The sequence below is a fragment of the Paroedura picta genome, chromosome 1, assembly GCF_049243985.1.
Source record: "Paroedura picta isolate Pp20150507F chromosome 1, Ppicta_v3.0, whole genome shotgun sequence".
NCBI classification, from domain to species: domain Eukaryota; kingdom Metazoa; phylum Chordata; class Lepidosauria; order Squamata; family Gekkonidae; genus Paroedura; species Paroedura picta.
In genome coordinates, this window is record NC_135369.1 from 27718208 (window position 1) to 27730588 (window position 12381).

Sequence of the window (12381 nt, forward strand, 5' to 3'; positions counted from 1 at the left end):
TAAGGGTTCTTATTACACTTCCTAAGGTAGCAGGAAAAAGAAGAAGCTGAGGTCTCCTGTGGCGCTTGAAAGGCCAACATTTTATTCCAGCCAGCCGACGCTTTCGAGGGCTGCAGCAGAGCGAGGAGAACTGCAATTCCTCCACCCCTTGCTAGGCAGGGACGTTGACACGCACGTGAATCCACACGTCCCCACGAACTGAAGCGCTGAACAGCCTTCCCCTCTCCGTCCTGCTGAGGGGCCGCCCCAACCAATCGGACCACGCTCTCACGCTCGGAGTATTTTGGGCCTCGGCAGTCACCGTCGCCGCGGGGTGGGAAGAGCGCGCGCGCGCCAAGATTCAAAAGTCGGCGGGGGTGGATGCAGAAAGGAAGCGGGTAGGATTTTCTGCCTTTGGATTCTGTCGCCGGTTTTTAAACACCCGCCTCCACCTGGAGATTTGTTCCGAAGGTTGCCAACTCTGGGTAGGGAAATACCTGGAGATTTGGGGAATGGGCGGGACATGGGGTGGGGAAAGGACCTCAGTGGATCATAATGCCATATGGAGCCCACCCTCCTAAGCAGTCATTTCGTCCAGGGGAACTGGTCTCTTTGGTCTGGAGATGAGCTATAATTCCAGGGGATGGGCATCCATGACCGCTTCTGCCCTGTGTGGCATAAGATGCGACTATTAAATAGCATCCTTGGTGTTTCTTGAAATCATGGGATGCAGGAGAGATTGGGCTCTAAGGGATGCTGGACCTTATCCATATTCCCCTCCCTCCTCTAGCCCAGCTTTGTGTCTTCTATAAGAGCTGTATTTGTATGGCCCTTACTCCATTGTCTGAGGAAGAGTGCTTGCACTCGAAAGCTCATGCCTTGAATAAATCTTGGTCTTAAGAGTGGTATTGGACTCAAATTTTGTTGTGCTACTTCAGACCAACGCGGCTACCCACTTGAATCTACCTTCTCTGTGTTAGCTAGCATTACAAAGAAATTATAAAAGAAATTTTAAAAACTAACCAAATGTACTTGTGATTTATTTTTTCAACTGAATTTAGCTTTCAGGAATTCCTATGATTCTTTGGAGATTGTTCCAAAGATGTTCCCCTTTAAGATAGCAGAAGGCTTTCTTGATAATATTTGCAATGTAGATAATTATATATTATCTTGGAACTTTTTGCCACTGGCCATAAAGAGCAGCTGCCTGCCTTTTGACTCTACTGTTTGCAACTTTTGTCCTTTATATTTCAGCTTCCTGAAGAGTGTTACATGCTTTTAAATGAATGAGACTCTCCTTAAAAAACTTGTGTCAGAATAAAAATGTGTTAAATGTTTAAGGTGTCACAGGATTCCTGTTTCTGAAGAACTTAAGGGCTCCTCCACAACCAAGCACTGATGTACAGAATATTGGATCCCTTCCCAACAGCAAATGTAATTGTCGCAATATGCATTCTCTCTCTTGCAGGATAATTCTAAGGAATGGATACAGAACTTGCCTTCAAGACCCCCAGCAAAGCATGTGAGAGAAAGAAAACAGGTGAGCCTGTAGTTAGCTAAACTTTTTTATTATCTTAATGTTCCCAGTTAATAATACTATCATGCTTAGGGTGTCTTGTATGTCTGTGTTAAGACTTTTCTTCCTTCTGCCCAATCTAGCCAGAGCGTGTCAGATCTTGGAAGCTAAGCAGGGTCACCCTGGTCAGTAGTTTGATGGGAGACCTCCATGGAAGTCCAGGGTTGCTACAAAAAGGCAGGCAATATGCCTCTTGCTTTGAAAAACCTATAGGGTTACCATAAACTTGATGGTAAAAAGACAAAAGCTGAGATTTGGACACATTCCAAGTCCTGTCATCTCAGATTGACACAGGAAGGAGCAACACTATGAATCAAGTATTCTGGGATCCTTTTCCTACACCTTTGCAAGTTCCTCCATAGCACTAGGAACAAATAACATGAAAACACACTACTCTTCCTGAGGAAACTGGTTAGAAGAAGGGTGTGGTAGTGCACAGTGGAACTTTCAAAGGGAGTGTAGCCTTGTAGCATTTTGTTAGAAAAACTGCAGCTACAAGGAGATCTTGTAATCTTTCACGTTATTCCCCTGAAAATAGACAGGTGTGCTATCCTGTTATTTTAAACGAGGAACATATAGAATGGTTTACCAGAGATTAAAAAGAAATTACACAGAATAGTTTGATCATGAGTTGGAAAAGTCATTCAGAGATGAAATCATGGAAATAAAAGAGAATGTATCTGTCTTTTCCTTCTCCAATATAGGACCAGATAGTTCTCCAGCTTTAATATCTATCCCAGCTTCTCCCTTCATGCAGAAGCTTGGCTATGGAACTGGAGTCAATGTTTATCTTATGAAAAGGTAAGGAAACACTTGTATGATGACATTAGTCATAACTACAGACATCCTACAGAGAATGGGTAGTTTTGCTCTTGGGATTTGATATGCTAAATATGACATAAAGATAAAATTATTCTTGGTCAAATTGGGTGGTGACAGAACGTGGGAGTTGGAGAAGGCGAGGATAGTATAGCAGTTAAGAGTGACAAACTCTAATCTGGTGAACTGGGCTTGATTCCCCATTCTTCAATATGCAGCTGGGTGGGTGACTTTGTGCTAATCATAGTTGGCTTTGAACTGTTCTCACAGAGCAGTTCTGTCAGAGCTTTCTCAGCACCACCTACCTCACAGGGTGTGTTGTAGAGAGAGGAAGGGAAATATGTTTGTAAGACTCTTAAGGACTCATTTGGGTAGTGAAAAGTGGGATATAAAAACCAGCTCTTCTTCTTCACATTTCTCTTTTTTGCTGTAGGAACCAGGCCATGAATTCACGTGTCAGTCATTTTTAGAATCATAGAGTTGGAAGGGGTCATACCCTAGTCTAGTCCAACCCCCTACTCAATGCAGGATCAGACTAAACCATCAGCCTTCAGGATTTCAATGATATTCTTTTCTATTTATTGCTACCACAAAACCTAATCCTGGAATCTTGAAAGTTTCTTGTAATTTTAATCAAGCTAGATCTAGTCACTGGACATAAGAATCCGGCCAATTGCTGCCCCATCTTATACCGTATGTTTCTGTGGAAGGTGATTGAACAGGCTGCTGTGGAACAACAGCTAGTATTCTTGGATAAAGCATCAGTCTTTTATCCATTCTAATCTGGCTTCCAACCTGACCATGTGGTGGAGAAGGCTCTGATAGATGTTTTCCAGAGACAGGTAGACTGAAGCTTGTCCGTGCTGCTTGTGTTACTATATTATTTCATGGCAGCATTCAATGTGTAGATCATGAGCTCCTTGCTAGCTGCCTCACTGAGATGGGGATTTGGCGGACAGCCCATCAATGGCTTACCTCCTTTCTCCATGATTGAGGACAGAGGGTCATCATTGGGGAGAATCAATCACACTGGCATCAACTCCAATGCAGGATTCTGCAGAGTGCAATTCATTCCTTGACATTATTTATTATTATTATTATTATTATTTATTTGATTTGTATGACCGCCGCTCTCGGAAACCGGCTCGCGGCGGTTCACAACATTTTAATACAAATACAATATATTAACCATTAAAATTCCCCATTAAAACCCCATTAAAACAATGACTAAGTCACAATGATGGCGATTAAAACTATTCCCGTACAGGCCCACTGGATGAGCAGAAGGGAACGGAGGATAATTGGGCATAGGATGGAACACTCTGGGGAACCAGGTCAGTTTAGTACTGGCCTCCCCCCTCCGGGGAGAGGGGTCCGATCTTAGCCCCGGGCCATCACCCGGCCTTAGACAAACGCCTGGCGGAAGAGCTCCGTTTTGCAGGCTCTGCGGAACTCAGAGAGCTCCGACAGGGCCCGCAGCTCTTCAGGGAGCTCATTCCACCAGGTAGGGGCCAGGACCGAAAAGGCCCTGGCCCTTGTCGAGGCCAGGCGTGCCTCCCGGGGTCCTGGGATCATCAGCAGATTCTTACCCGCAGAGCGAAGTGCCCTGCGGGGGGCATAAGGAGATAGGCGGTCCCTCAAGTATTTAACATCTTCATGCGCCCTCTCACCCAAATGGTCTGGAGTTTCAGGCTAGGGTGTCATCAATATGTGGATGGCAGCCAGCTCTATCTCCTGAGGGATGATCAGCCAGATGCCCCTCTGCCTGGAGGTCGTGGTGGAGTGGTTCAGAGCAAGTTGCCTAGAACTCAACCCTTTGAAGACAGAGATCCTGTGGCTAGGGAGGAAGGAACCAAATCAGGAAGCGCAGCTGCTCAGGTTTTCACACTGACACAATGGAGAGCCCATATAAGGTCAGTCCTCTAGCAACTGCCTGTTGAATTCCTATCCTATTGAATTCCAGATCCAGAAATTCAGATCTGAATTCCAGATCTGACTCAAGGTATTGGTATTGACCTTCAAGGCCATGCGTGGTCCAGGCTCTATATCGGAGGGACCACCTCCGTACAGGACTGTGACTAACCCAAGATCACCCAGCTGGCTGCATATGGAGGAGCGGGGAATCACCCAACTCACCAGATTAGAAGCTGCCTCTCTTAACCACCACATCAGCAGGGCTCTTCTCATGTTCTTAAGTTAGAATTATGTGAAATAAGTAAGCTTTGTACTTCCAGTGAGGGTAGTTGAAAGAGACCTCGGCAAAATCACTGATGGAAAATATTAAGTGCCACAATGAAATTTCTAGGTCCTATGCTGATGTGGTGCCTGGGGTTTGTCAATCCCTGAGTCAGGTTTCTTTACATGGATACTGTGTTATGGTTCCCCTTGTCTTCTCTTGTGTTCCCCCTGTGGCACGCTTGAAATCTGAAACCATCCAAGAAGGGTTCTTGTTTGATTTCTTGATATCTAATTACCCAAACAAGATAGTGAAATACATTCTGAATTTGTTAGCCAGTCTATCCTATGTTCGTTTGGGGTTGGGTAAAATTTTTTCCTGATCTCAGTTATAGTAATATAGACTCAGATTAAAATTGGTACTTTGTAATTATTCAAAATTTACCCTGAACAATATGTTAACTAAAAAGCATAGCTTAATTTTCTGAATTTCTTTTATATTTCTAATTATATTCTTATTTCTTTTTTCCAAACAAAAGTTTTAATTTAAACAATTTATTTATTTATTTATTATTTTTTAGATTTATATACCGCCCTCCCCGAAGGCTCGGGGCGGTTTACATTAAACTAATCAACAATACATGAAACAGTCTTCGTTAAAAACATACAGTAATTAATAACAGTATAACAATATAATAAATAGTATAACGATGCAACATTGCAATACCACAACAGGTCCAGAGCGCTCTGGTGGAGTTCTGGGAGGAAGGGGGGGGAGCGGGGGCCCTTCATTCGCTGTTGGTTGTGCCTGGTCTCAACCAAATGCCTGGTGGAAGAGCTCCTTTTTGCAGGCCCTGTGGAACTGTTTAAGCTCCGTCAGGGCCCTGATCTCCTCCGGGAGCTCGTTCCACCAGGTGGGGGCCAGGACAGAGAATGCTCTGGCCCTGGTCGAGACCAGGTGGACTTCTTTAGAGCCAGGGACCATTAGCCGGTTGGTGGCGGTGGAGTGCAGAGCTCTTTTGGGGGCATAGGCAGGGAGGCGGTCCCTCAGGTACACTAGGCCCTGACCGCGAATGGCCTTGAAGGTAATTACCAGAACTTTTATAAGCCATCACCATCACTGGTGATTCTATATGTAGTCATAGCAATCAGAGTCCTAGTTTTACTTGAGGCTGTTTGTTTCTAGGTCTCCAAAAGGGATCTCTCATTCCCCCTGGGCTGTGAAGAAAATAAATCCTAAATGTGACTCGGGGCAGCGAAATACATATCAAAAAAGACTGAATGAAGAAGCTAAAATTCTAAAAGATCTTCAGCACCCAAATATTGTGGGTAAGTTGGAATGTGAAGAGGGGAGTTTCCTCATTGTGAGATTTCTGAGGAACACTCTGTTTATTAGTAACTAAGTGGCAACCAGCCCAGCCCATACTGTCAAGTATGGGTAGTTTTCGAAATCTGCTGCTTTCTTGCCCTGGTGACTTTTCATCAGGAGCCACCTAGAGTCAAGCAGAAAGGTGGGGGTATAAATATTTTAATTCATATTGCAATAAAGGTGCTTTAACAGTCATGCACTGTTGGGGTATAATGCATTCAAATATTTTTCACCTTTTAGTACAAGGGAACAACTGGAGATGTGAAGAAAAACTTTAAAAGATCTGTGGTAGTCTCAGTGAATATCTGTTGTATACTGGGGAGTAGGGATGTGCGCTTCAGGCCGCCTTGGCTGAAAATCCTCTGAAGCAAAGCTGCTTCGGAAAGAGATTGCCCCAAGGCTTTAGGATGCTTAGGGCTGATCCTGCGTTGAGCAGGGGGTTGGACTAGATGGCCTGTATGGCCCCTTTCAACTCTATGATTCTATGAAGGCGGTCCAAAGCGCCAAATCCCATGTTCAAACAGATTTGAATCGGGCCTTCAGAGGCACAGCCATTAAAGGAAAGTTGAAGAGGGACACCCTTCTCTCTCTCTTTCCCTCCCCCCCCCCCAGAGGAGGAGAAAGACAATGACACCGTGCCTGCCCGCCTCTTCCACTCCCTTGACCTCTGCATGGCTCATTAGACGGTCGGGCTTTGCTCCAGTGTGCAGGTGGCACACCTCAAAGATCCACCCGGAGATCCTGGGCCTGGCGATACGCCTGTGCAAGCCATGTCCGTGCCCACGCTGGGCCCTGATGGCCAGGCAAGAGCTGCTGTTGCTGCCACCGCTCTCCTCGCCTCAGCCAGCCCCATGGCCCTAAAATGGCCTCTGAAATGCCATCTTGGAGATCTCCAAGCCACCTTGGGCCGCCTTGGCATCGGAGGAAGCTGTCTTGGAGATCTCCAAAGCCTCTGAAGTGCCACCTCGGAGAAGCAGCTTCCTCCGATGCTGAGGCGGCCCAAGTCAGCTTCCTCTGAAGCCGAGGTGCTCCAGATTTGTAGGTAAGTGCACAATTCTACTGGGGAGCAATAGAAGTAGATCGCTCTTGATAGCTTCTTCATCTGTGAAGTAGGAACAAAAAGACCTACTGCATAGAATGGTCTTGGAAACTGCAAAGTATATATACATGAGGAAATCTCCATACAAAGGATGAAAAGCTGGTCATTTACCACCACTTCAAAAGGTTTGAATTACACTTGGGTTGCAAATGTTGGAAAGCATTGGGCTATACATTGGCTTTTACAAGTCTCTAAACAAAAAAACCTGTGTGTGTCCTTTAAGGGTATCGTGCATTTACTGAAGCCAAAGATGGGAGCATGTGCCTTGCCATGGAATACGGGGGAGAAAAATCTCTCAATGACCTAATAGAAGAGAGGAGAGCACAGCACCAGGGGCCCTTCCCAGCTCCTACGATCCTCAAAGTTGCCTTGCACATGGCAAGAGGGTTGAAGGTATGTGTCTCATCCTGGGCTGTGGAATCTGTTCTAACAAAACCTGTACTGGATGAAACAAATACGTGGCTCCCTTGACTATGTAGTAATGCTACTTATCTAAAGTTCACATTTTTACTCCCTCAGATAGTGAGAGACCCGCATACGACTTTCCCACTCTGAGGTAAATTTTCCCTCACAGACCGAGCTGCTCTCATATCGTGTTTTTGTTTTTTGTTATAAAATAGAACTGATTGTCCCACTCTGTCACGGACAGATCGTTTCGCTTTATTGGCTCTGGAGATTTTGGGGGAAGGTTCTTTTCTTTAAACCTTTGTCAGAATGGCACTGAGTCACTGTTAACAACTAATAAGATATTTTAATAGAGAGAAGAGTAGTTGGAATGAAGAATTCAGGTTTAGATATACAAATCAGTTGTGTTACAGTTTCAAGTTCTTTATTACAGGCTTTTGAGAGTTTTAGATATTCTTTTTTGGCATTTGAGCTTTTTTTGAGAGGTTTCTGGCAATGTTTTATCTAAGAATGTCTGTTTTTGTTTTATCTTTGAGTTCCCTGAACTCCCCTGGTTTCTGGAAGGCAAGTACCCTTCTATTAGTACCCCTACTATTTCCTTGCTAGAAGTATCAGTATCCCTCTGACTTCTGAGGAGTTTGAAGCAATCTTTCTTTCACAGATGTCTAAAGAAATCCTCACACCTGATTTCCCCCTTTTCAACTGGGCAGGGGTCCTCCTTTTCTCTCTAGAAGAATTTTTCCCTCTCGTTTGGACTGAATTGGGAGTATCACATCACTGCTTAAATTCCCTCTACCAAAATATCTATCCCAGTTCTTCAGACACTGTATAGATCTGCTTTTTTTAATTATTCTTTGAGCTCTGAGATGTTCAGCTAAGGCACAGCAGGTTCTGTCAGAATGTTCTCTTTCTCTGAACCAAAATCAGAATAAACTCCAACCCTTCACTTATTTGTTACTGTTACTTCAACACTTGGAATCTTACTGTTATAGGGCTGTCAGTCACAGGCTGATTTTGTTGTGTGTTCTTTATTAGTGGGCCTCAATAAAGACAACTGCAGTGCATTGAACTTTGCAGTGCAGCCAGGAGACAGATAGCTCAACTCACTACACAGTTGCAAGTGCAGAGGAGCAACTATCAGTACTGTGCCGGGAATGGGAAGAGTGTGTGGGGGGGGAGGAACCTCCTCTCAAGAGAACCAAACCAAAGTGGTAACAAAAGATAATTATTTGGAACTGGAGTGGTGCTTGGTGGAAGATACAGAAGGGATCCTAGGATATGGAGCAATGGCACACAGCCCACTGCTGAAGGGCATAACTTAGAGAAAGATGGGCATTGGCGATCTGTTACACTTTCTGGATCTACATTTACACTAACAGTACAAGATAGGGAACTTGAAAGTGATTTGGTTCCTGCTTAGGGAACTCATTGGTCCACGTTAAAATAGAGATCACATAGGTGAGAGGAAGCAGAGTGCAAGGAATCAATTATGTAGAATGGAAGGGGGGAAACGAGGCTGCGGGGGAGAAGACAGAGGTAGGGAGTAGAGGGTTTTAAAACCAAGAGTTTGAAAAGAGATGGGGGCCAAACATGCTGTCTGAAGCTCTGTCCATGAGGCTGGGAGCTTGATCCCAGCAGCCAGCTGGGATCAAACCACCCCATATGGAGTCTGCCATGAAAACACTAGAGGGTGTCACCCCAAGGGTAAGACATGACTTGGTGCTTGCACAGGGGATACCTTTACCTTTATAGCAGGAACATTTAAAAGAGACTGGCAAGGGAAACTAGTGTGTGTGGAGGGTTGTCTGAGTGAGCAAGCTGGCTGTCTGGCTTGTCATCTCGTGGTTGCCTGTGTGGACCATCTTCTGGAAGTCTTCCTGCCCTAAGCAAACTCACTCCCTGAAATTCATCCTGACCCCTCCTTCTTCTCTTCTTCAGTATCTACACAATGACAAAAAATTGCTCCATGGAGACATCAAATCTTCCAACGTTGTCATTAAAGGTGACTTCCAGTCAATAAAGATTTGTGATGTGGGTGTTTCGTTGCCTCTGGATGAGAACATGACGGGTATGTTGAAATGGTAGCATCCACTTTATGGCCTGTAGCATTTTCTTGTTGGCCAGTCTACAGTTCCCAATTTCTGTGAGCTGGGGGCTCATGTGGCCTTAGCGCTCAAAGGGATGACTTGTAAAAAAATATTATAGATTATATAACAACTGAGGCCTGTTCTCCTCCATAACGGCATTCACATTGGAAAGCAGTGAATAAGAAATACAGTATTTACTGAGATGGAAGTTCGTTCACCAGTATGCCGTTTTAAAAGGATTGTCTTGTATTTTCATACAAGTTACAGCTGTGTCAAATATTTTTTGTGTTATGTAGGATTTTTAAAGTGGATCTTCTGAGTTGTCTTTCTTTTGAGAAAATATGATGAGCTGCAGAGGGTTTTTTTAGGATTAAGCACCTAGAATTCCTCTGGTCAGAGCAGTGGAACAAAGTGGCTTACAATTGTCTTCCCTTCCTCTCCTCACAACAAACACTTTGTAAGATAGGTGGAAGAGAGAGACCTGATAGGACTGCTCTGTATGAACAGCACTATCAGGTCTGTGACAAGCTCAAGTTCACCCAGCTGACTGCATGCAGAGGAGCCAGGAATCAAACACGGCTCACCAGATTAGCAGCCACTGCTCTTAACCACTACACCACCCTGGCTCTTATTTCCTCTGTAAAAACTTCCACCCTTTTTCTTGGGGACTTGGGAGATGTAGGCTGGCTCCTGCAGGTGACTCTGCATTTCATTTGGATTTTTTCTGCACAGTGAGTGACCCTGATGCTCACTATATTGGTACTGAGCCCTGGAACCCAAAGGAAGCGCTGACGGGAGACGGCATCATCACCGACAAGGCTGACATCTTTGCGTTTGGGCTGACCCTGTGGGAAATGATGACGCTTTCCATACCTCACCTTATCCTTCCTGGGGATGACGAAGTATCAGATGAAGGTGTGTTTGACAGAGGGATTCGTCTTGGAATGGCTGAGCAATGGCTTTCATTATTCCTCTCCCTTTCTTAATGGAGTTGACTCAATAGAAAATTAATCTGTCTGGGGTGGGGGGTGGACTCTAACTCAGTTGCTTCAGGCATGGTGCCGGGACAGAAGACATTGCTCCAGTAAGAAAGGGGAGTACACACAAAAAAAATCAGTTGCACAGTAATCAGTTAAACTCTTACCATTAAAAATACTTGCTAACACTAGTGCTCCCTCGAGTTAGTAAAAGTGGCTTTCAAGGTAGCTGTTTTGTACCCCTGTTCTGGAATTTCTTGGTCTCTTTGTGTATCCATCCATGTACTGTGTCTGATGCATTCTTTGGGTTGAAAAGTGGAGCCGGCCTCCTTCTCCATGCTTGGGACTGGCTTTGTAGGAAAGGGCTCACGTTGACCTAATTTTAATGTCTTCTCAGATGCTTCTTTTGATGAGGATGACTTTGATGAATCGGCATACTATGAGGCTCTTGGGACCCGTCCAGCCCTCAACGTGGAAGAGCTAGGCCCACTCTATCAAAACGTCATCGAGCTGTTCTCTCTGTGCACCTTTGAGGATCCGAAGAAACGGCCTGCAGCTGCACGCATTGTCCATTGCTTAGAGGCCCAGGGATCCATACAATAAAGCAGGGGTAGCCAAACTGCGGCCCTCCAGATGTCCATGGACTACAATTTCCAGGAGCCCCCTGCCAGCGAATGCTGGCAGGGGGCTCCAGGGAATTGTAGTCCATGGACATCTGGAGGGCCGCAGTTTGACTACCCCTGCAATAAAGGCTGCCTCTGTGTTCCTGCACTGCTGTTGCAGCTTCTCTAGTTTTCCTTGAAGCCTCTTCTTTGGGCCGTCATTGAAGTTAATAGATGTTGGATGTACATAGTTTAATTATGTAGACAGGTGAGGCTACCTTTAAATGCACAGAACGTGGTTAGTTTTAACACTACAGTGTAAACATTCGGTAGTCTTGAAAGATCGTTCCAAGTAGGTTGTTCAGTGGTGGAAATACTTTGACTTACTGATAAATGGATGCTTTTTAGGAGCCTCTGGAAGGCTCCATGTTGTATCATATCCTTTCTCCATCCCTCTCCCCCATTGTGTTGTGAAGTAATTTCTGTTCACTTAATTCTTGTGATTAATAACATTGTTCAAGTTAAATCCCACACTGCTCAGTTCATTTGACCATTGCTGCTTAAAGCTAGTTCTAGGTCTTTGTAAATGCAATTTTTGAGGAAGTAAAGGACTGCAAAGTGTGACGTTTGCTGTTGTGCAGTGGTGCTAGTTTTAGCTAAGAGACTATTTAGCTAAGAGACATCTTTCTCAGCTGCTCACATAGGTTTGCCAACTACTGCCGGTGGAACTAGGCCTTCAGAAAGTGTTTACAGCAAGCAATCTTACTTGGATGCCTCCCTTACAGCAACAGGGTTTCAGTTTCAGATTAAAATGCTTTTGACAAAAGCAGGGGGCCTATGTCAGAATATTTTTAGGGAAGGCAAATCCCAGACCATGATTCCAAGGTGTGTAGATAGAAGAGTTGGGTCTTATATGCTGCTTTTCTCTACCCAAAGGAGCCTCCAAGTGGCTTACAATCACCTTTCCTTTCCTCTCCCCACAACAGACACCCTGTGAGGGAGGTGAGGCTGAGAGAGCCCCGATATTACTGAAGAACAGTTGGTTCTTATATGCCGCTTTTCTCTACCAGGAGTCTCAAAGTGGCTCCCAATCTCCTCCCCTTTCTTCTCTCCACAAGACACCCTGTGAGGTGGGTGAGGCTGAGAGCCCTGAAATCCCTGCTTGGTCAGAACAGCTTTATCAGTGCTGTGGCGAGCCCAAGGTCACCCAGCTGGCTGCATGTGGGGGCTAAACTTGGTGTACCTCCAGGGATTCATTGTAGATTACTTTTTTTTTTTTTTTTTTTAGCAAAA

The 12381-nt window shown here is 44.9% G+C and overlaps 1 protein-coding gene across 2 annotated transcripts; it reads left to right on the forward strand.

Annotated features, from left to right (window-relative positions):
* The first annotated feature begins 275 nt into the window (after positions 1 to 275).
* Positions 276 to 11712, forward strand: PBK (PDZ binding kinase). Of its 2 annotated transcripts, XM_077330891.1 has the most exons (9): positions 287 to 464; positions 1448 to 1519; positions 2260 to 2356; positions 5736 to 5878; positions 7241 to 7410; positions 9361 to 9490; positions 10242 to 10424; positions 10884 to 11083; positions 11230 to 11712. In XM_077330891.1, exons 2-9 carry the CDS (start codon positions 1462 to 1464, stop codon positions 11233 to 11235), a joined length of 987 nt encoding a protein of 328 aa, XP_077187006.1. In that variant the 5' UTR covers positions 287 to 464; positions 1448 to 1461; the 3' UTR covers positions 11236 to 11712. The 2 variants fall into 2 exon arrangements, with proteins under 2 accessions (XP_077187014.1, XP_077187006.1); XM_077330899.1 differs by having other exon boundaries at positions 276 to 377; positions 10884 to 11712.
* Positions 11713 to 12381: the final 669 nt, after the last annotated feature.

What these genes read in the sequence shown, in the direction of transcription:
- PBK (XM_077330899.1), top strand. Translation starts at nt 1,462, where the DNA reads ATGGATACAGAACTTGCCTTCAAGACCCCCAGCAAAGCATGTGAGAGA. An exon ending in TCAGCACCCAAATATTGTGG is followed by an intron (nt 5,879 to 7,240) that starts GTAAGTTGGAAT and finishes GTGTCCTTTAAG; the next exon opens with GGTATCGTGCATTTACTGAA. An exon ending in TCTGGATGAGAACATGACGG is followed by an intron (nt 9,491 to 10,241) that starts GTATGTTGAAAT and finishes TTTTCTGCACAG; the next exon opens with TGAGTGACCCTGATGCTCAC.